Here is a 23,251-nt window from a genome sequence, read left to right as displayed (position 1 = left end):
ATATGTTTGAGATGTCACCTGCCTCAGCACAGCGGCTTGCAAATCTTATTAGTACATTCTCATTACCAATTGCACTATCCTTGCACTTAGATTAATTATTTTGAATAACAATTTATATGATATATGACAACCTTTTCCGGCCCGGGGACCACTTTCTGACCAATTTTCCCGGGGACCAATTTTCCCGGGGACCGCCGGGGGGGGGGGGGGGGGGGGGGTGTTGGGTGTGGTGTGTGCAGTGGCATAGCTAGCATAGTTGCCCCAGTATAGGGAGTTTAGTTGCCCCAGTATGGCTAGTATAGTGCCCCAGTATATGCAGTATAGTGCCCCAGTATAGCTAGAATAGTGCTCAGTATAGGTAGGTAGTGCCCAGTATAGCTAGTATAGTGCCCCAGTATAGCTAGTATAGTGCCCCAGTATAGCTAGTATAGTGCCCCAGTATAGCTAGTATAGTGCCCCAGTATGGCTAGTATAGTGCCCAGTATAGCTAGTATAGTGCCCAGTATAGCTAGAATAGTGCTCAGTATAGGTAGGTAGTGCCCAGTATAGCTAGTATAGTGCCCCAGTATAGCTAGTATAGTGCCCCAGTATAGCCAGTATAGTGCCCCAGTATAGCCAGTATAGTGCCTCAGTATAGCCAGTATAGTGCCCCAGTATGGGTAGGTGGTGCCCCCCGCTCGTCCCCGCTGCTGTTATTTCCTTAACAGCGGCCGATCTCCACTCTCCGGCGCGTGTACTTATTCCAGCAGCATCTCCTGGCTGCTGTTTGTGATGCGGCAGGAAGCAGGGCAGCGGCTTCCTGTAGCGGCGATGTGTATTTTACGGGAACCGAGCCCTGCTTCCTGCCGCATCACACACAGCAGCCGGGAGATGCTGCTGGAATAAGTATACGTGCCGGAGAGGGGAGAGCGGCCGCTGTTAAGGGAATAACAGCGCCGGGGATGGGCGGGGGGCACCGCCTACCTATACCAAAGTACAAGCGTATAAGGAAGCGGCTGCTGCTAAGGTAATAACAGCGGCGGCCGCGGGGACGGGGGATGGCTGGGGGGGGGGGCTAAGAAGACAGTCCTGTGGCCCAACTGGGAACGTCCCGCGGACCACAGGTTGGGGACCCCCGATGTATAAGACCCCTTGACACATCGGTATTCAGTCACCAGCTTGTATCATTCTATGTGGAATATATACTCATGTTCTTGGTATATTGGCCACCTATTTTGTATATGCACTTTAGGCAATTGTATATGGTTTATTTTTAGGTATATTTATATATTATGTTGTTTTGTTTACACATGTGGCTATACTGATTTACACTGACTCGTACAAATCTATGCAAAGTGTGCTGCTAATATTATATAGTGTGAGGGATCAGCTGCAAATGGTGAGTACTCAGTGGGAGATAGCAACACAGACAGACTTGAACGCGGCCAATCAGCCGCATTCCCAGCCTATCGGCCGGTGACAGCCAAACCGGAAGTGGGCAACCGGCGAGTCCAGGCGCATCGGAGGGACACGGCGAGGGCACCGTTCAGCTGCAGGGGGCTGAGGAGAGCCCCAGGTGAGTAAAAGTCATTTTTTTTAGCTCACTTAAGTATTCCTTTAAGGGCACCTGCCAGTATTCCCGGGTCAGATCTAAGGTGGTGACATTTCTCGCAGTACCCAGCCTTTCCACTAACTCATCTACCCTCGGCATAGGGTAGGCATCAAATTTTGACACCCCATTCAATTTTCTGAAGTCATTACAGAAACGAATGGATCCGTCAGGCTTAGGAACTAGAACTATGGTGCTATTCCATTCGCTGTTGGATTCCTCTATTACCCCCAGTTCCAGCATTCTTTCTACTTCCCCTGCTATGGCCTATCTGTGAGATTCAGGTATTCTGTAAGGTTTAAAGTGGACCTGTACATGGGGCTCAGTCACAATATCATGCCTGATGACTTGGGTACAACCTCCCGATTCCATAAGAGGAATTCTTGGACCTCCCGTTTCAGTGAAACAGACAATGTATCAGCCGCCTGTACCAGCTCTATTCCACCCTTGGTGGGTTCTTGAGTAACCTGGGAAGCTGCAAGAGCCACCCTCTCTTTCCAGGGTTTCAGTAAATTCACATGGTATATCTGTTCTGGCTTCCTCCTGCCAGGCTGGTAAACCCGGTAATTCACCTCCCCGACTTTTTCAATAATCTCATATGTACCTTGCCACTTAGCCAAAAACTTGCTTTCAACCGTGGGAACCAACACCATCACTGCTGCAATCCTATCTTGCATACCAGACACATGTTCAATAATACTTCTGTAGGGGGTGGCCTCTTGCTCCCAAGTTTCTTTGGCTATATCCAGAATTCCTCGTGGGCTTCACCCATACAACAGCTCAAACGGTGAAAAACCTGTGGAAGACTGAGGTACCTCACAAATTGCAAACATTAAGTAGGGCAAAATGCAATCCCAATCTTTGCCATCCTTGTCCACTTTCTTTAACATATTTTTTAAGGTTTTGTTGAATCTTTCCACAAGCTTGTTTGTTTGAGGGAGGTACACTGAAGTACGAATCTGATCTATCTTCATCAGTTTACACACTTCTTTCATCAATTTAGACATAAATGGGGTACCCTGGTGTGCAGTGGCGTAGCTACAAACCTCTGGGCCCCGATGCAAAATTTGGATGTGGGCCCCTCCCCCTCCTCCCCCCCTACCCCGGCAACGCCCGACGCACATACATATCCGAATCCCTATAGCCAGCTATAGGTCCCCCTAGTATCCGTAGCCAGGCATAGGTAAGCCAATATAGTTGCCCCCCGTATAGGTTAGCCAGGTAGGCTCCTCCAGCATAGGTAGCCAGTATAGTTGCCCCCCCAGTATAGGTTAGATAGGCAGGCGCCGCCGGTATAAGTTAGATAGATAGGTGCCCCTAGTACAGGTTAGCTAGGTGGGTGCCTCTAATATAGGTAGCCAGAATAGTTGCCCCCAGCATAGGTTAGATAGGTAGGTGCCCCCAGTATAGGTTAGTTAGGTAGGTGCCTCTTATATAGGTAGCCAGTATAGTTGCCACCTGTATATGCTAGCTAGGTGCCCCCAATACAGGTTAGATAAGTAAGTTTCCCCAGTATAGGTTAGATAGGTAGGTGCCCCCCAGTATAGGTTAGATTAGGTAGCTGCCCCCCAGTATAGGTTGGATAGGTAGGTGCCCCCCAGTATAGGTTAGATAAGGTAGCTGCCCCCCAGTGTAGGTTAGATTAGGTAGCTGCCCCCCCAGTATAGGTTAGATAGGTAGGTGCCCCCCAGTATAAGGTTAGATGAGGTAGGTGCCCCCCCCCAGTATAGGTTAGATTATGTAGCTGCCCCCCCCCCCCAGTATAGGTTAGATTAGGTAGCTGTCCCCCAGGATAGATTAGGTAGCTGCCCCCCAGTATAAGGTTAGATTAGGTAGGTGCCCCCAGTATAGGTTAGATTAAGTAGCTGCCCCCCAGGATAGATTATGTAGCTGCCCCCCAGGGTAGGGTAGATTAGGTAGCTGCCCCCCCAGGATAGGTTAGATTAGGTAGCTGCCCCCCAGGATAGATTAGGTAGCTGCCCCCCTGTATAGGTTAGATTAGGTAGCTGCCCCCAGGATAGATTAGGTAGCTGCCCCCCAGGATAGGTTAGGTAGGTAGGTGCCCCCCCATAATAGACGGGGGAGCCGCAGCCGCGAGGAGGGCAGCCTGACCTCTCCCTCCCTTCCTTCCTCTCCCTGGGCTCCCCCCTCAGATGCAGAGTGAGCGCGCACGGAAGCGCTGTAGGCAGAACTCACCTCCCTGCGTTCCAATCGCCGCTGATCTCCTCTCTGCATAGACGCTGAGTGATACACACGCTGCTTCCGGCTAAACAGGAAGCAGTGTGTGCATCACTCAGCGTCTATGCAGAGAGGAGATCAGCGGCGATTGGAACGCAGGGAGGTGTGTTCTGCCTACAGCGCTTCCGTGCGCGCTCACTCTGCATCTGAGGGGGAGCCCAGGGAGAGGAAGGGAGGGAGCGGTCGGGCTGCCCTCCCCGCGGCTCCCCCTCCCAATAGCGCGCACAGCCCTAGAAACGGACATGGGCCCCTCCCCCGCCTCTTCAGGAGCCGGGCCCGGCCGTGAAGGCGACCCTTGCGACCCTTTGCCCATGCTGGTCTGTCAAAATTTCCTTTGGCAAACCTACTCTGGTGCACATGTGGAACAACTCACGTGCAATCACTTTAGATGACGTATTTCTCAGGGGAACCACTTCTGGGTAGCGAGTGGCATAGTGCACTACCACCAGAATATATTGGTGACCGCGCGCCAATCGAACCAATGGCCCCACTAGGTCCATGGCTATCCTTTTGAAGGGAACTTCGATAATGGGCAAGGGGACAAGTGGACTTCAAAAATGGGGAGCCGGGGCATATTTTTGGCATTCGGGACAGGACTCGCAGTAAGCCTTTACATCCCCATGTACACCGGGCCAAAAGAATCGCTGCAGGACCTGGTCCCTAGTTTTTCCGGTACCTAAATGTCCCCCCAGGGCATGTTTGTGCGCTAGGTCTAGGACCACTGTGCGATACGACTTGGGGACCACGAGTTGTTCCACAACCTCACCCTGAATTCTGCAAACCTGGTACAGCAAGTCTGACTGTACCGCCAAATGAGGAAACACTTTCTCAGCCCCAACAACTTGGGGTTCATCGTTCAACACCTTGACATTTTCCCAGGCTTTTGCCAGCGTAGGATCCCTTAGCTGGGCAGTCCCAAAGTTATCCCAAGAAACCTCCAGCTCTGGTAGGACCGAGCCCTCAGAGGTTTCCAGGGATAACTCAGAGTCCCCAGCAAACACCTCCAATGAAGAAAACACTTCATTACCATCAGTTTCTGTATTATTTTTAGATTCCAGCTCTCTTGAGCCTCCACAGTTATCCACTTCCCACAAGTTCCAGAACAGTGGAAAGTCTCTCCCCAAAATGACACTATGTGCCAAGTTCAGGCTCACCACTATTTCCTTAGTGGCAAGTCCACAGTTTGTTTCAATGGTGAGAAGGGCGGTGGGGAATTGTTTAGAGTCCCCATGAACACATTGTACTGTGACCCGACGACTCCCCAGCCAGGCCGGGTCCACTAAACTGGAATGCACCAGGATCACCAAGCTACCAGAGTCTAAGAGAGGCTGGACAGTTTTTCAAGCAATTTTTACCACCGCCAAATGAGAGTCACAGCTTGCGATAAACACAGGTCGTGCAAACAAGGACCTGCGACGAGTGTAATCGCACTCCATTGGTTCAACTACCTGAGGACAGTTAGCAGCAATATGTCCCCACTCTTTACATTGCCAACATTGTACCGGGGATCAACTTCTTACCATGGTGCCTGGTCGACCTCAGCCTGCAGAGCTTGGCTCACTGACCACACCCCCCACAAAGGCAGCTTTTGTCTTACCAGTTCCCTGGGGTGCTGCCAGTCTCCGGGTAGCTGAGCGCTGGCCTGTGGCCCAAGCCAAAGAGTCCTTCGCAGTCAGGTAATGTTCCACCAGCGCAATGAGTTTATCAGCTGACTGTGGATCTGCATGACTCACCCACCTTCGCAAAACCGGTGGTAGGGAGCGCAAGAAGCGGTCGATGGTAACTCTTTCAACGACCTCTGGAGCTGTCAACTTCTCAGGTTCCAACCACTTCTTTACCAAGTGGATTAGATCGTGCATCTGTGACCTTAGAGAGCATCCGGCTGAATAGGACCACTGGTGAACACGCTGGGCTCGCACAGTCGGGATCACACCAAGTCTACGCAGGACCTCCTCCTTCAGCTTGTCGTAGTCTTTAGCGTCCTCTAGGGCAAGGTCAAAGTAGGCCTTTTGAGCATCCCCAGTCAGAAATCCTGCCCATTGCGCTTTAGGCCAGGCTTCCCTCTCCGCCGTCCTCTCAAAAGTATGGAGAAACGCCTCGACGTCATCATGGGGAGTCAGCTTCTGCAAGAAGTGGCTTGCGCGGATGGTGCCTTCACTGCAAGGTACCAGCACCTGTCCATCCTGGTTCCGTGCCACGAGTTGTTGCAACAACTCACTCAGTACTTTCCGGTCAGCCTCAGCAGTACGACGATCGGCCACAGCTGCGGCCAGACTCTCACACAGTGCAACCGCTTGCTGCTGTACTGCCTCCGTCTGTTGTTGCAGGGCTGTGTTAGTTTTCCACTGCTCAGCATTAGCCTGTTGCAAGGCTGCATTCGCCAAAACCAACTTCACCAGCTCATCCATGCTGCTGTTCAAACTTTTAAATCTTGCGCCAAACACACTGTCGCTGTAGGCATGCTAAGTTACCCGCATCCTCCTCCAACTGTCAGGGATGAGCTGCAAATGGTGAGTACTCAGTGAGAGATAGCAGCACAGACAGGTGTAATTTCCAAAACAAACAAGAGTTTATTTGACAGCAGGCTTCTTAAGCCGCATCTACACGCGTAGATGCGGCCACGATGTTCCTTATCAATCGAGCCGCTGATGCAGCTCGATTGATAAGATCCGACAGGACGGATCTCCCCGCCGCCGATTCTCTGCTCGCTCCCCGCTAGGGGACAATGGCAGGGAATCGAGCGGAAGATAAGCGGCGCCGGCGGGGACGAGCGGGGAATCGAATCCAGCGCACACGTGGCGGGGACGCGGAAGAGGCGATCTGGCGGCTAATCGAGCCGCCGGATCGCCGCCTCATCTACACGTGTAGATGAGGCTTTAAACAGCAGTCTTTTGGCAGTTGGTAAAGTACAGTTCAAACATAAAAGTAAAAAGGGCCAGTCCTGGCCACCAGCTTACATTCAGGAACAAGCAAAACTCCATGTGCAGCCTGCATTATCTCCAGAGCAAAAACCAGGTTCCTGAAAACAAACGTAAAGTCTTTCTTTGCAGACTGATAGACCTTGCTGGTCACACCCTCTCTCTCTCCTCCTCTGATCAGACTTTCAAAGCTGCTGTGTTAACCCTTTGTAAGCCTGACTCCAGCAGAAACCCACATAAACAGAGCAATCGATCCACCCAGGATCTGGCGACCAGATGCGCCCGCCCACTCTGCATCTGGTCAGCTCCGGACCCAAGTAAGGTTTGTAACCTCTGTCCATGTGACAGATAGCCAAAACCTTTTATTCCGGAGCTGCTACTGGACGTAGCGTCTGATCCCAGGTGTAATGCACCTCCCATCCAACACAACCTGGGACAAATCGTTTACCTCCTGGGTATCAACTTTGTCACAATAGGCTATTGTTGTTATCATGACTCATATACCAGCAGATTTGCACTATTATAGATACTTTTGGACTCTTTCATATATAGTGTTATTGAGCACAAATTTTGCAGTATACCAATTGGTATGTGGGTCCTGAGTAGTGTTGGGCGAACATCTGGATGTTCGGGTTCGGTGTGGTTCGGCCGAACATGCCCCTGATGTTCGGCATGTTCGAGCCGAACCCCGAACCCAACCCGAACAAGTCCTTTTGGGGCCCCTATAGGGTCCCAGCATAAAAGGAGAGCATGCCCCGAGCGCGCGCGGGGGGGGGGGGAGGGGGGTCGGAAATGCCCCCACCCCTCCCCGCTAAGCTCTCCCTTCTGCCGGTACATTATAATTAAATTTAAGTGCCCAAAAGTACCTGAGGAGGAGGAGGGCAGGAAGAGGGCAGCCGGAGTTCTTGGGCACTAGTACCATCTGGTGCTTCCGCCCTCTCTTGACGTACTTCCTGTTTACATTTGAAGTCGCGTCAAGAGGGCGCAGAAGTACCGCGATGACGCGAACGAGGGTACGCGTCATCTACATGATGACACGTACCCTCGTACGCGTCATCGCGGTACTTCTGCGCACTCTTGACGCGCCGTCAAATGTAAACAGGAAGTGCGTCAAGAGAGGGCGGAAGTACCAGATGGTACTAGCGCCCAAGAACTCCGGCTTCCCTCTTCCTGCCCTCCTGCGCGCGCTCGGGGCATGCTCTCCCTTTATGCTGGGACCCTATAGGGGGCTACATTCGGCCGGACACGGCTGTGTTCGGCCGAACCAAGAAGGCCTGTTCGGATTCGGGCAACGTGCCCGAACACCCTCCCGAACACCATGAGGTGTTCGGGGGGTGCCGAACCGAACCCGAACAGGCCAAAATCCGGGCGAACCCGAACAGTGGCGAACACTGTTCGCCCATCATTAGTCCTGAGCCAAGTGTCTCTTGGCAGTCTTTTTTCTTTTCCCCAGCTATGTCCAATTTATTGCCCGATAAAGCGGGATTGTTACCTGCGAAACAAGTTGCACGTTTGGAGCTTCTAATAAATGTTACTGTGAATTCTAGTAACGTCTCACAGTCTGTTTTTTCCACAAGGGAGGTAAGTCCACCAAACTTCCCCCTTTTAAACGGTTTTTAGATGTTTTTATCCTTATTGGCGCCTCGGTTCACATACCTGCAAATTATAATAGATTTAACTTATATACGTCTGGTGCAAATTGTACATTTTTGCACAAGAGCTGCCAGAAATACTGACAGATCATTTTTTTATTTTTTTTTTATTTTTTAGATTATCAATATTCAGCCCAAAACTGCTTTAAAGTGATCCCGAGGCCAAAGTAATATACAGGCTGCCATATTTGTTTCCTTTTAAACAATACTAGTGGCCTGGCAGCCCTGCTGAGCTAGTTGGCTGCAGAAGTGTCTGAATTACACACCAGAAACAAGCATGCAGCTAATCTTGTCATTTCTGACAATACTGTCAGAAACACCTGAAATGCTGCATGCTTGTTCAGGCTCTATGGCTAAAAGTATTAGAGGCCAAGGATCAGCAGGACAGCCAGGTAATTTGTATTGCTTAAAAGGAAATAAATATGGCAGCCACCATATCACTCTCAACGTGGGTTCACTTTGACATTGAACTTGTACCGATTTGTGGTGGCTGTTCATCCATTCATTCACCTGTACTGAATTTCCAGAAGTTAAATCAAGATCTGACTGAAAGGACCCACATGACCTGTCTGTCTTTAGCTAAGTAATGGCTATGTATTGTCCCATGGACAGGAAAAAAATCCTTAACCTCCTTGGCGGTATGAAAAATACCGCCAGGAGGGAGCGCAGCAGGTTTTTTTTAAAAAAAAATTTTTTTAATCATGTAGCGAGCCGAGGGCTCGCTACATGATAGCCGCTGCTGAGCGGCACACCCCCGCCCGCTTCGATCGCCTTCGGCGATCTCCGATCAGGAAATCCCGTTCATAGAACGGGATTTCCTGGAGGGCTTCCCCCGTCGCCATGGCGACGGGGCGGGATGACGTCACCGACGTCACTGACGTCGGGACGTCATTGGGAGTCCCAGGCCACCCCTCGGCGCTGCCTGGCACTGATTGGCCAGGCAGCGCTGGGGTCTGGAGGGGGGGGGGGGCCCGCGCCGCAGCAGATAGCGGCGATCGCAAAGGGGCCGGCGGCGATCAGAGTGCTGGCGCAGCTAGCAAAGTGCTAGCTGCGTCCAGCAAAAAAAAAATTATTAAAATCGGCCCAGCAGGGCCTGAGCGGCACCCTCCGGCGGCTTACCCCGTGTCACACACGGGGTTACCGCCAAGGAGGTTAATTAATCTTAGCGGTATGGACGAGCTCAGCTCGTCCATCACCGCCGATGGCTGCCGCTCAGGCCCTGCTGGGCCGATTTTGTTGAAATAAAAAGCAGCACACGCAGCCGGCACTTTGCCAGCCGTGTGTGCTGCCTGATCGCCGCCGCTCTGCGGCGATCCGCCGCTAGCAGCGGCGAAAGAGGGTCCCCCCAGCCGCCTGAGCCCTGCGCAGCCGGAACAAATAGTTCCGGCCAGCGCTAAGGGCTGGATCGGAGGCGGCTGACGTCAGGACGCCATGGCGACGAAGTAAGCAAAACACGGAAGGCCGCTCATTGCGGCCTTCCGTGTTACTTCTGGCCGCCGGAGGCAATCAGAAGAACGCCTCCGGAGCGCCCTCTAGTGGGCTTTCATGCAGCCAACTTTCAGTTGGCTGCATGAAATAGTTTTTTTTTTATTTAAAAAAAACCCTCCCGCAGCCGCCCTGGCGATCTTAATAGAACGCCAGGGTGGTTAAATCACAGATATTTGAAATAAAATAATTTCCTGGAGTTGTGTTTTAATTAGCAATGAATACATGGAGTAGAGTGGATACGAAATACTAATTTTTTTAGCTAATAACTGAACCCATTGAAGAATTACATTGTGGTGGAAATATCACCTTGATGCGTAGGCATAGCATAAACATGTAGTAATAATCAAACAACAAGAGATAAACACAAAACCAACCTTGCAAATGGTTAAACCAAAATAGTATGTATGCCATGTAGCATGCTTAGATGTAAGCTGGATATGCTGAACCCCCCACAACACTCTACTCCCAAACTCACGGAACATTGTCATGAACTGTTTTGGATGCAGGTTCCAGTAGCCCCAGTTTGTGCGGTACCCATGGAGTGTGGCATACTCTTCGTGGTTATATGCTGGTTCTGTCCCGAATGTGTCCACCACGCGCAGACGGCACCTGCAGGAGGGGGGTGTTCATGGTGTGGACCCTGTCTGTAACAGGCCAATGTCTGTGCAGGCTAGGGGGTGGGAATGGTTTTGATCAAAGGAGTTTTCCACTTCATACTCAAAGCAGAAGTTTGCCTTCTTAAAACTGAAAGTATTTGCGGTTATTCTGGTTGGAGTGAGCTTTGAGGTGTCTCATAGGAGGCTTTTTGACCTCTTTCAGCCCATTACACACTCCTAGGAGTTCTGGGTCACCATGAGCTTGCTGGGCAATCTGTAATTCATACTCATAGAAGATTTCCATATTACTTCCTATAGCCCAGTACAATCAAAAGTAGAAGCCTTACAATATTTTGCAACTTATCAGCATTATTTGATCTGGCAAAATTACTGTATTATGCATATGATCTGATGTTGTATCATTTAAAATATTTGCAGCTGAGAATACTTCTTCTGATCCTTGGGTAACAAAAGAATGGAAGAGGACTAGATACTTGTATAACTCCACATGGTACTCTCAAGAGAATCATATTTACTGAAAAGTGGAAAAAACCTTTAAAAGGGTGTTGGCATTAATTTAAAGTGTACCAGACACGATAAAACAAACATTTTACTCATACCTGGGGCTTGCTCCAGCCCCATGTACACGGATCGCTCCCACACCGCCGTCCTTAGTCTTCTCCAGCTCCGGTACCGGGTCCAATAAGTTCTGCCAGTCGCAGCCAGTCTGCGCAAGAGAAGTGCACAGCCATCAGAGAGATACGTAGAGATCGCACTTCTCTTACGCCAGACTGGCCGCAACTGGCAGACCCGGTCCTGGTGCAGAATAAGACTGAGGATGGCAGCGTGGGAGCGATCTGTGAGCATGGGGCTGGAAGAAGCCCCAGGTATGTATAACATTTTTATCTTTTATCATCTCTGGTTTCCCTTAAATAGGAAGATATGGTCAGTTGAAGTAACGTCATGTGTCTTATTTAAGCTAAATGGAAGTAAGAAGTCAAGGGTAAAGGAGGATGGATAGAGTCAGGGAGCGTTTCTTAATTCGTGGTCAGTGGTCACTGATAGCATCATCTCTTACCTATATTTCCTGAAAGAGAGGCCCATGTGCTGTTTCATTTGCTGCATACCATGATAGTCTGTGTATATAAGATGAAAATGTAATGGTTCTATCAATGGACAATTTCCTCTTCCAGGTGGGACACCTAGGTAACTGAAATACAAAAGAGAATTCTCTTAGGGAAGCATAACAGCAACAGGATATCTATGTTCATGCATCAGTCTACCCTACACACAAAACTTCGAAGAAATGAAATACGGTAGTGTTTATTCTATATGTCACTCTAAGGCCCTTACCAGTGAAAACTTTTTGTTATGCTAGATGGTTAGCTGGGAAAACCAAATGTAAGGCATCCTGTTAACTACAGGATATTTAAATTCATACATACAGTAAGTCTACCTTCAAACACAAAAATTCAAAGGAATTAAATAGTTGTTCATTCTATGAGTCACTATAACCAGTGAAAACTCTTGTTACACTAAATGATTAGTTACACTATCATCCCTCAAGTGACTGTCCAGTTCACTTTTGATCCTTGTGGTCGGAGACTGCTTATAAAACTTGAAAGCCCAGTTACAGTTTTAGTTCTGGAAAGTGCGACAGAAGTTTAATAACGCTTAAATTTTTCATGCTGTCTTGTGTCCCCAACTGTGAGAATCTCCATCACTTCCTGTCTAGAGAAATCTCTCTCCTAGAGTGATGGGATGACAACAAACAAAACACTTTTTGTACAGTGGGTGTAACGATTGTGGAATTCTCTCCGTGATCAGCGCAGAAGACGTGTGCTGACACTGCGGAAATCCTCCACAAGCGTATAATTTGAGGGAACCCAGCAAAAGGTGCAATGCACCTGTAGAGGGAAATTCCTGTCGGCAGGTGGAGCTGTGGAGTGCAGAGGAACAGCTCCTCTGCCCTGCCACACACGCCAGTCAGGAATTGCACGAAGGGAAGAAACGCAGGGCAAGATAGCCCTGAAAGAGAGAGATCAAAGTGACAGAGGGTATGTGTGTCCACCAATCTAGTCGCCACCCTGCGACGATGAACACACAACCATGAAGAACAGGTGAGAAGGCAATCGCTAGAGATGGCGATTGCTAACAGAGACACAAGACTGAATAAGCACAGATGAGGAATGTATGTATGTCCACCAATCTAGCCGCCACCCTGCGACGACGGACACACAACGGAGGAAACCAAGTGAGAACGCAATCGCAAGAGAAGTGATTGCGAAGAGATTAAGCAAAGGGACAGATTGTATGTGTGTGCACCAAACTAGTCGCCAACCCGCGACGATGCATACACAACAGCAGATATGAAGTAGGAACGCTATCGCGGGAGAGGCGATTGCCAGAAGTGACACAAGGCTACAGCAAGGCAGAGCACGAGAGTAGCAAAGGCACAGCAAATGATACAATGAGAAAATAAGGAAAATAACAAACGCTAACTAAACGCGAACACCGCACTCATTCGCAATAGTGCACGCGTTTATGCGCGGTCTCCACGTGTTAAGCACAACAGAGACAAGCACGCCTAACTAACCACCGACAGACAAACATGAAACAGAGGACGCGAGCGCTTACTTAACGGTTACCTCACCGAGCCTCCAGCAAGCGTTCGTAGCAGACAAGACAGATACACGAAAACAGGAATAAGTGAGAGATAACAGCAAGAGAGATGGATATCAGACGGATCCACAGCACTAGCGCTAGGCGAGTGCGATTCAGGCAAGCCAGATTAGATGAGATAGCTGGTAGCAACCGCTGCTCCAGCTATACTCCAAGAACAAAGATCAGAACGACTTCCTGTCGACCACCGCTGGGACAGAACAATCGCAACAGACAAACAAAACAGATATGCAATCCTAACTGCACTAGGGAATCTGCCTAGTGCAGTCCCAGGAATTACTCTAAGCTAATCTTTAAACAATGAGCAAGGCTGACACTCCAGGAGTGTTTCACAGGACTAACCTTTATGACCAGCCCAGGTCTGTGATATCACATGGTATTTATAGTACAAACCTCCAGAGGATGTGGCTAGGAAATTTGCATGACCAACGTATGCAAATTCCCTAACAGCAGCAAGCTGCAAAACTGACAAAAGGTCTCTCTTCCAGAGACCTGCAGAATGCAGACCTGAACAGTGGTCAAAAAGCTGCCTGCCTGCGCAGGCAGCTGAACTGATCATTACAGTGGGGAAGAGTTTTAATCATTGACAAGTTTTCATTGTACTTCATGTACCTCGGGACTACCAGTTTTTACTTTAACCACTTGCCAACCACGTCACGCCGACAGGCGTGGCCGCGGCAGCAGCCCCAGGACCGCCCAACGCCGATCGATGTAAGGTCCTGGAGCAGTGGTTTGCAGGCAATTGCCGGCGGGCTGTTAAGATACGATCTGCCCAATGAAAGGAGTATAATGCATGTTGTTTAGTAAACAACATGTATTATACAGGCTGCCTCCTTCTCTGGTGGTCTCTTCTGCGTCGATCAACCACCAGAGAGGACAAGCAGCCCTGTAGAAACAGCACACATTTGCACCACATATAGGCACATCTGACCCCCTGATCGCCTTCAGATCTCCCCTTTGATTACCCCCAGTGCATTGTTTACAACTAATCCCCCCCCCTTGTCACTCACTGTCACCTCCTGTCAGCACCTGTCACCCCCTGTCACTCATTCATTAGATCAGGTCCTAATCAGTCCCCTGTGAGCACCGTATCAACCCCCTGCCCTCATATCCCCCTCTGACAACCCCCCCCCCCCCCTGCTATTGTTTATCTAGAACTCCCCTGTGTAACAGCCTTCTTTTCATCCCCTGATCACCTGTCAACACTTGTCAGTCTCACTCATTAGATCAGGCCCTGACCACCCCCCTTGTGTTTACTTAACCCATCTTATCACTGCATATACTAAGCTTTGTGTTGAGTGAACCCAGCTCACTGCATCTAACTACCTGTTGTGTTGAGTGAACCCAGCTCACTGCATCTAACTACCTGTTGTGTTGAGTGAACCCAGCTCATTGCATATAACTACCTGTTGTGTTGAGTGAACCCAGCTCACTGCATCTAACTACCTGTTGTGTTGAGTGAACCCATCTCACTGCATCTAACTACCTTTACTGTTCAGTGAACCCACCTCACTGCATATAACTACCTTTACTGTTGAGTGAACCCACATCACTGCATATAACTACCTTTATTGTTCAGTGAACCCACCTCACTGCATATAACTACCTGTTGTGTTGAGTGAACCCAGCTCACTGCATATAACTACCTTTACTGTTCAGTGAACCCACCTCACTGCATCTAACTACCTTTATTGTTGAGTGAACCCACCTCACTGCATATAACTACCTTTTCTTTTGAGTGAACTCACCTCACTGCATATACCTAGCATCCCCCCGAGATCGACAAAATGGACAAACCAGGTAGAGGAAGAGGTAGAGCCAGACCCAGAGGAAGGCCACCTGGCACCGGCAGGTCTGTGCGAGGTGGTGTTGCTGTGATTTCGTGCGGACCTGGCCCAAAATACAGTGCTCAGAAGAAGGCATGTGCCATCACTTCCCAAAATTGTGAGGAAGTGGTTGAGTATTTAACACAGAACACCTCATCTCCTGCAGCCAGTGCCACCAGCGCTAGTACAAGCACCACATCCGCAGCATTTGACACTTTGCAGGAGTTGTTTGGTGGTGGTGGTGAAATCACTGATTCACAGCCACTACTGCAACAAGAAGAAGAAGGCGCAGGTACACCACCTCATACGTCTGAGTTAGGTGGCGATAGTATGGACGTAACGTGTGAGGAGGGGGATGATGAACCACCTGAAGTTGGTGCAGTTGTGGAGTTGTCTGAGGAAAGCGAAGCTGGGCAGGAGGATTTTGATGATGATTATACGGATGCCACGTATGTTCCCAGTAGAGGAGGTGACCAGGGGGACAGTTCAGAGGGGGAGTCAGAGAGGAGTAGGAGGAGATGACTCCATGATAGAAGCAGAGGGAGCTCATCCTCAGAAACAGCTGGGGGCAGAGTCTGACGCCATGTTTCGCCAGCTATGGACACCCAGCCAACATGCCCCTCAACGTCAGCTGCTGATGCCACCGTAGCGCCATCACCCCAGGGGGGCTCAGCTGTTTGGAAATGTTTTAATATGTGTGTCTCAGATCGGAGCAAAGCCATCTGTTCTCTCTGCCAGCAAAAATTGAGCCGTGGAAAGGCCAACTCTCACGTAGGGACAAGTGCCTTACGAAGGCACCTGGAGAAAAGGCACAACCAGCTATGGCAAGAACACCTGAGGAAAAGCAGCACCCAAAAGACAAGCCACCCTCCTTCTCCTCTTCCTCCTTTAGGTGCATCATCTTCTTCAGCCGCTTTCTCCCTTGCACCTTCACAGCCACCCTCCTCCACACCGACTCTGCCCTTGAGCGGTTCCTTCTCCTCTGCCCACAGCAGTACTCAGCTGTCCGTAAAGGAAGGATTTGAGCGTAAGACGCAAATGTCTGCCAGTCACCCTCTTGCCCAGCGTCTTGACAGCTGGCGTGGCGGAACTATTAGCTCGCCAGCTATCACCATACAAGCTGGTGGAGTCAGAGGCTTTCCGTAAGTTTGTGGCCATTGGTACACCACAGTGGAAGATACCAGGCCGCAATTATTTTTCATAAAAGGCCAAACCCAAACTGTACCGTGCAGTTGAGAGGCAAGTGGTGTCATCTATTGCGGAGAGCGTTGGGTAAAGGGTCCACCTGACCACGGATGCCTGGTCTGCCAAGCACGGGCAGGGCCGCTATATTACGTACACAGCCCATTGGGTCAACCTGATGACCAATGGCAGCAAGCAGGGAGCACGTGGCTGCGCAGCGGACTAACTTGTCACACCTCCACGGCTTGCAGGCAGGCCTCCTGCCACCTCCTCTCCGCCTGCTACATTCTCTTCGCTGTCGTCATCATCCTCCTCCTCCTTCGCTGGTGCCGCGATCTCCTCTCCAGCTACACAGCCCCCGCACCCCAGGGCCTATGCTGCATGCCAGGTATGACGGTGTCACGCAGTCTTAGACATATCTTGCCTCAAAGCGGAGTGTCACACTGGAGCAGCTCTCCTGGCTGCTCTTAAAGAGAATCTGTATTGTTAAAATCGCACAAAAGTAAACATACCAGTGCGTTAGGGGACATCTCCTATTACCCTCTGTCACAATTTCGCTGCTCCCCGCCGCATTAAAAGTGATTAAAAACAGTTTTAAAAAGTTTGTTTATAAACAAACAAAATGGCCACCAAAACAGGAAGTAGGTTGATGTACAGTATGTCCACACATAGAAAATACATCCATACACAATCAGGCTGTATACAGCCTTCCTTTTTAATCTCAAGAGATCATTTGTGCGTTTCTTTCCCCCTGCAGCTATCTTCCACTGAAGTGTCAGGCTGTTTCTTCCTGCAGAGTGCAGACAGCTGTGCCTGTATGTAATTCCTCAATATGTGAAAGCCCAGCCAGCTCAGAGGAGGATTTATCCAGCTTGTAAAAGATAATAGAGCAGAGAGAAGCTGCACTAATCTAAATAACACACAGGCAGTGTGCAGAGAGGGGCCTGGAGGGGGGAGATGCATCACAGAATCACAACACTGAAGAACTTGGCAGCCTTCCAGACACAGGCCGACAAGTCTGACAGGAGAGAGATACGTTGATTTATTACAGAGATGGTGATAGTAGAACGTGCTGCAGTAAGCCAAAAGACATTAGAATAGATTTTGGAACTTGTAGGATGGAAGAAAACCGGATGAAATTTTTGTTACGGAGTCTCTTTAACAAACAGGTGGAGCAATGGCTGACCCCGCACCAGCTGGAGATCGGCAACGTGGTGTGTGTCAACGGCAGCAATCTCATTTCCGCGTTGAATTTGGGAAAGCTGACACATGTACCCTGCATGGCACATGTGCTGAATCTGGTCGTGCAAAGATTTTGTCCAAGTACCCAGGCTTAGAGGATGTCCTGAAGCAGGCCAGGAAGTTGTGTGGGCATTTCAGGCGATCTTACACGGCCATGGCACGCTTTGCGGACATTCAGCGTAGAAACAACTTGCCGGTGAGACGCCTCATTTGCGATAGCCCGACTCCCTGGAATTCCACCCTGCTCATGTTCTCTCGCCTGCTAGACCAGGAGAAAGCCATCACCCAGTACCTGTATAATTACAGTACAAGGACACAATCTGGGAAGATGGGGATGCTGTGGCCCAACAACTGGACACTGATGCGAAATGCATGCAGGATCATGGAGCCCTTTGAGGAGGTGACCAAACTGGTGAGTCGCGCTGAGGGCACCATCAGCGACTTGATCCCCTACGCTTACTTCCTGGAGCGTGCCGTGCGTAGAGTGGTGGATACAGCTGTGGAGGAGTGTGAACGAGAACAGTTACGGCAGGAGGAGTCGTGGGAGCGTTTTCATCCGAACCAGATGTTTCCTCAACACCTGCGGCAGCACAGAGGGGGGAGGAGGAGGAAGAAGAGGAGTCGTGTGGGGAAGGAGAGGAGTCAGACTCTGATGATGAGAAAGGTGTTTCTGTGGAGGAGGAAGAGGCGGCGGAAGAAGAACAACCGCGGCAGCCGCCACAGGGGGCTTCTGCTGCTCCACGTTCCCATGGTATTGTTCGTGGCTGGGGGGAGGAAGAGGAGTTGCGTGCCGTCACTGAGGAAGAGAAAGAGGAGATGGAGAGTACGTCTGCATCCAGCTTTGTGCAGATGGCCTCTTTCATGTTGTCCAGCCTGTTGAGGGACCCCCGTATAAAAAAAACTCAAGGGGAATGACCTGTACTGGGTGGCCACGCTACTAGCCCCTCGTTACAGGCACAAAGTGGCGGACCTGTTACCAACTCAACAGAAGGTGGAGAGGATGCAGCACTTGCAGAACAAGCTGGCAATGATGCTTTACAATGCGTTTAAGGGTGATGTGGCAGCACAACGCAATCATGGTACCACTGGCAGTAATCCTCCTCCTCCCAAGTCCACGCAGGCAAGGACAGGACGCTCCAGCGATCTCAGGGTGATGTCGGACATGCGGACATTCTTTAGTCCAACTCCTCGCCATAGTCCTTCCGGATCCATCCCCCACCAACGTCTGGACCGGCAGGTAGCCGACTACCTGGCCTTGAGTGTGGATGTAGACACTGCGAGCAGCGACTATGAACCCTTGAACTACTGGTTGCGCAGGCTTGACCTGTGGCCAGAGCTGTCCCAATTTGCCATCCAACTTCTCTCTTGCCCTGCCGCAAGCGTCCTGTCAGAAAAGACCTTCAGTGCAGCTGGAGGCGTTGTCACTGAGAAGAGAAGTCGCCTAAGTCACGACAGTGTTCAGTACCTGACCTTTGTCAAAATGAATGAGACATGGATCCCGGAGGGCTACTGCACGACCGAAGACTAAGTCAGTCCCCACACACAGCATCTCTGCCTGCAGGCCACTTGCCTTCTCCGCCACCACCAACAGGGTCCAGGACTCTAGGCGGATTCCTGAATTTTTAAGGCCGCTGTTAGCAGCGGCTGCTACACTCATTTTTCTGGTGCGTGTACATGCCTGCCTAATTTTTCTGGCTGCACTGCGGGCGGCTGCAACAAAAAAAAAACAAAAGGCATGTACATGTGCCCATCCCCCTTCGTGATCATTACCTTGCCGCGGTGAAGGGGCTTGCGTATCACAATGAAGCAATGACCGCCGGCTATTTTAGTGTCTCGGGTGGGGGTGGCACACAAAAGATAATAAGGTCGTTGCTTCATTGTGGTCAGACCAAATTTGATCAGCTGGACAGTCACTGTTGTTCTATCATTGAGCTACCAGAGCTCGGCGACCATATGGGCTTGAAAACCGCCACAGCCTACACTCTCGCCACGGTGCGCACCAGTCCAGCACGGCCGTCACTACGCAAACAGCTGTTTGCGGTGCGTTACACAGTGAGTTTGGTGTGTCAGTGTGAAGCAGTATTCTAATTAAACTCCCTGAGTGATGTATACACATGCAAGATGTTTTAAAGCACTTTAGGCCTGCAATTTAGCATTCAATGTGATTTCTGCCCTTAAAACGCTGGTTTGCGTCAAATCCAGATTTTTCCCCGGGACTTTGGGCATGTATTCCACTCCGCCATGCCCCCCTCCAGGTGTTAGACCCCTTGAAACATGTTTTCCATCACTTTTGTGGCCAGTATAATTTTTTCTATTTTTCAAAGTTCGCCTCCCCATTGAAGTCTATTGCGGTTCGCAAACTTTTCCGCGAACCGAACCTTCCGCGGAAGTTCGCAAACTGTGTTCGCGAGCCGAAAATCGGAGGTTCGCGACATCACTATCGGCTGAACGTCCGCCCAGCGGGAGAGTCTGATGGACCTGTCGTTGGCAGAAGTAGTGCATTTGTACGCACATTTAGTGTCACCTTAGTGTAGACTCCTTAGTTTGCCCGATCAGGCCTGAGCATTCGGCCGCACTTGCGTTCAGTCTGCCCCACCGCAGTGACAGAATTTTGTTTTTTTCTGATCACTGCAAAAACACAGCACAATAGCTGTGGCACTCTAAAGATCAGTTTAGATTTTTTTGTTATCAAAACTGAGCAATCGCAGCTTTTGACTTCACAAGCACTCTTTTTTGCTAGGTAAGTGTGCTCTCTTTCCTGGGTAGTCTCAGAGGGATACCCCCTAAATTTAGCAGCCCAAAATGGCAAGAAAGGGGCATTCCCTGGAAGAGGCCTACAGGATTCTGGCCGAGGCGGGTGAGAGTGATTGGGACTTTTCATTTGACAAATCATCCGGGTCAGAAATTGAACCTGTAGAAAACAGTGGCTCTCTGACCGATAGCGACGATGATGAGGTTGGGATCCCTGCTAGCCCCAGGTGTACCCGACCTCAAGTCATAAGACTGCAGGTGGTGCAGGATCAACCTCAAAAGCAGCAGAGTGGTGCTAGTGCTGATCTAGAATTTCATGGTGAGGCATGCACCAGCAGCGCAGCACATCCTGAACTTGTAACCAGTACTGCCGTAGACCCTGGTGAAGTGGCGAGCACCGGCATGGCAGTTGAAATGGGTTTGGAGGCATGTGCAGTAAGACCCCGGTCGCAGCCACCAAAAACATGGGCCAGTAGTACACCTAGCCTCTTAGAGGTGCTGGCTAACCCAGATTGGAATTCCCCAGATTCCGCCGCACCCGTAGTGCCCCCTTTCACTGCCCAGTCTGGAGTCCAGGTGGAGACAGATCATCTAGGATCAGCCCTAGACGCTTTTCATCTGTTTTTCACCAAGGATCGCTACGACTTAGCTGTGGCAGAGAACAACCATTACGCCACACAATTTATCACCGCCATTTTTTCCGTGTCCGACATCGTGATCCGAATCTGTGATCGGGAATCAATCACGGCAGTCAATCACGAATTCAGCCATTATTCCAAGTATTTGGACCGTGATCACGGCCATGATCACGGAAAAAATATCCATGATTAGCACCTGAAAACCTGCCGACCAAATTTTCCAGATATGTTAAGAAGAATAGTGGGAACAAGAGGAAAAACATTTTTTTCAAAAAGACCTTATAGTTTTTGAGAAAATGGATTTTAAAGTTTCAAAGGAAAAAAGTATACATTTAAATGCGTAAATGACAGTTAGTTAATGTAGCAAAACTGGCTTTAGCGATTAATACGGTTAAACCCCCTTACATGCTAGAAACACAAATTTTGCACGATATATTAAAAAGAACAGTGGGAAAAAATAATTTAAATTTTTTTTTTCTAATCTTCAGAGGGTGGGAAATTTTTTAAAATAAAATTACGGGGTTGTCCCCCCTACCGAGCATATTTAACTAACCCCTTGTCCCCCATGCAGGCTGAGATAGCCAAAATGCAGAGCCCCGGCCGACGGGGGCTTCGCACCCTGAGCTATACCAGCCTGCATGGTCCATGGTATAGGGGGGGGAGAGGGGGGAGAGGGACGGCCAAGCCTTCCCCTCCTTCCCCCCAGAGCCCTGTCCAATCCATGGACAATGGGCTCTTTCCCACCTCCGGTGTCCAAGGAGGAGGTAGGGGTGACGACTCCCTGGGGGAGGGTTCATGGTGGCATCTGGGAGTCCCTTTTAAGAAGGGGACCCCAGATGCCTGCCCCTTTCTCAGGAGAAATTAGTTACCCATTTCCACAAAGGGTTAAATTAAATAAAAACACAACAACGAGAAAAGTATTTTAATATTCGTAATTAACCAGAAATACTTACCTGTACCTTTAAAAAAAATGTTCCCACGCCAATATCCTCAGAAATGTCCCATGCCAATATCCTCTATCTTGCGATCTTCTGAAGTTGACTGAAGATCTCCCCCGGCCGTCGTCACACACGACGCTCCCTGCCGCAGCTCTCAGCTATACTAAGTATAGCTGAGAGTGCGTCCTATGCGGATGCTATACCGCCAGTTCCCGCTGTCCTCCCTGCCTCCCTGCCGTATAGCCACATGTTTTTATTGATGAATCAATAAAAGAGCTTTATATTTTTTGGAAGTGCCAGCCTCCAACTGGTCTTTTTGCTACAATTGGATCCCAAGGTGCGGGGAACCTTTGAGGCTTGGGCATGCCATTCCCCTGTTCAGTTATTGCCACTCTTTTTATATGTATATAGAAGACTCCCTGCCTCCCATATCTGTCACCCACACCCATGCACATTGGGTGCCAACATGGCTGAGGGTGATAGGTGTGGGCAGGTGGGGAGGACAGCGGGGGCTGGCAATATAGCGTGCGCATAGGATGCGCTCTCAGCTATACTTCGTATAGCTGAGAGCCAAAGCATCTTTAATTTCCCTCCAAGGCTCCACATTGGTTCCTTATCGACCAATGGGATTCCTCCTGATGCCCATTGGTCTGTTAAGGAACCAATAGGGAGCCTTGGAGCAAAATTTAAAGATGCTTTTGGCTCTCAGCTATACTTAGTATAGCTGAGAGTGGTTCGGTGGGGGCAGAATGTGTGGCGGCGGCCAGCGGAGATCTTCAATCAACTTTAAGATCGCAAGATAGAGAATATTGGTGTGGGACATTTCCAAGGATATTGGCATGGGAACATTTTTTTTAAAGGTACAGGTAAGTATTTCTGGTTAAAATTAAAACACTTTACTCGTCGTTGTGTTTTTCTTTGATTTAACCCTTTGTGGAAATGGGTAAGGGGTACTTTGCACCCCTATACTCATTTCTCCTGGGAGGGGGCAGGCATCTGGGGTCCCCTTCTTAAAGGGGACTCCCAGATGCCACCATGAACCCCCCTGGGAGTCGTTGCCCCCACCTCTTCCTGGGGCACCGGAGGTAGGGAAGAGCCCCTTGTCCATGGATTGGACAGGGATCCAGGGGGGAGGGGGAAGGCTTGGCTGCCCCTCCCCCCAGAGCCCTCCCATACCATGGGCCATGCAGGCTGGTATAACTCAGGGTGCGAAGCCCCAGTCGGTTGGAGCTCTGCATTCTGGCTTTCGCAGCCTGCATGGGGGACAAGGGGTTAAATATGCTCAGTAAGGTGGACCCCACATCATTTTTTTTTAATTTCCCACCCTCTGACCATAAAAAAGCTTAAAAAATAGGAAAAGATTATTTTTTCCCATTGTTCTTTTTAACATATCCTGCAAATTTTGTGTATCTAGCATGTAAGTGGTCTTGCTATTAACTGTTAAAGTCGGCGGGTTTTGCTTCATTAATTTTAAAATCAATTTTCTCATAAACTATAAGGGCTTTTTGAAAT

General features: G+C 49.8%; 1 protein-coding gene across 6 annotated transcripts in view; it reads right to left on the bottom strand.

Annotated features, from left to right (window-relative positions):
• Window positions 1-23,251, bottom strand: part of MGAT5B (alpha-1,6-mannosylglycoprotein 6-beta-N-acetylglucosaminyltransferase B) — a 1,094,162-nt gene that overhangs the window by 744,364 nt on the left and 326,547 nt on the right. For all 6 annotated transcript variants that reach the window (XM_068263667.1, XM_068263670.1, XM_068263672.1 and 3 more), the window contains 2 exons: window positions 11,559-11,690; window positions 10,360-10,493 (listed from right to left, as the gene is read on the bottom strand). In XM_068263667.1, coding sequence (XP_068119768.1) covers window positions 10,360-10,493; window positions 11,559-11,690 — 266 coding nt within the window. The remainder of the gene's footprint in view (window positions 1-10,359; window positions 10,494-11,558; window positions 11,691-23,251) is intronic.

This window comes from Hyperolius riggenbachi, chromosome 12, assembly GCF_040937935.1.
Source record: "Hyperolius riggenbachi isolate aHypRig1 chromosome 12, aHypRig1.pri, whole genome shotgun sequence".
In the NCBI taxonomy this organism is placed as follows: Eukaryota; Metazoa; Chordata; class Amphibia; order Anura; family Hyperoliidae; genus Hyperolius; species Hyperolius riggenbachi.
Note: the sequence above shows the minus strand (reverse complement) of the source record. Positions and strands in the feature narration are given on the sequence as shown.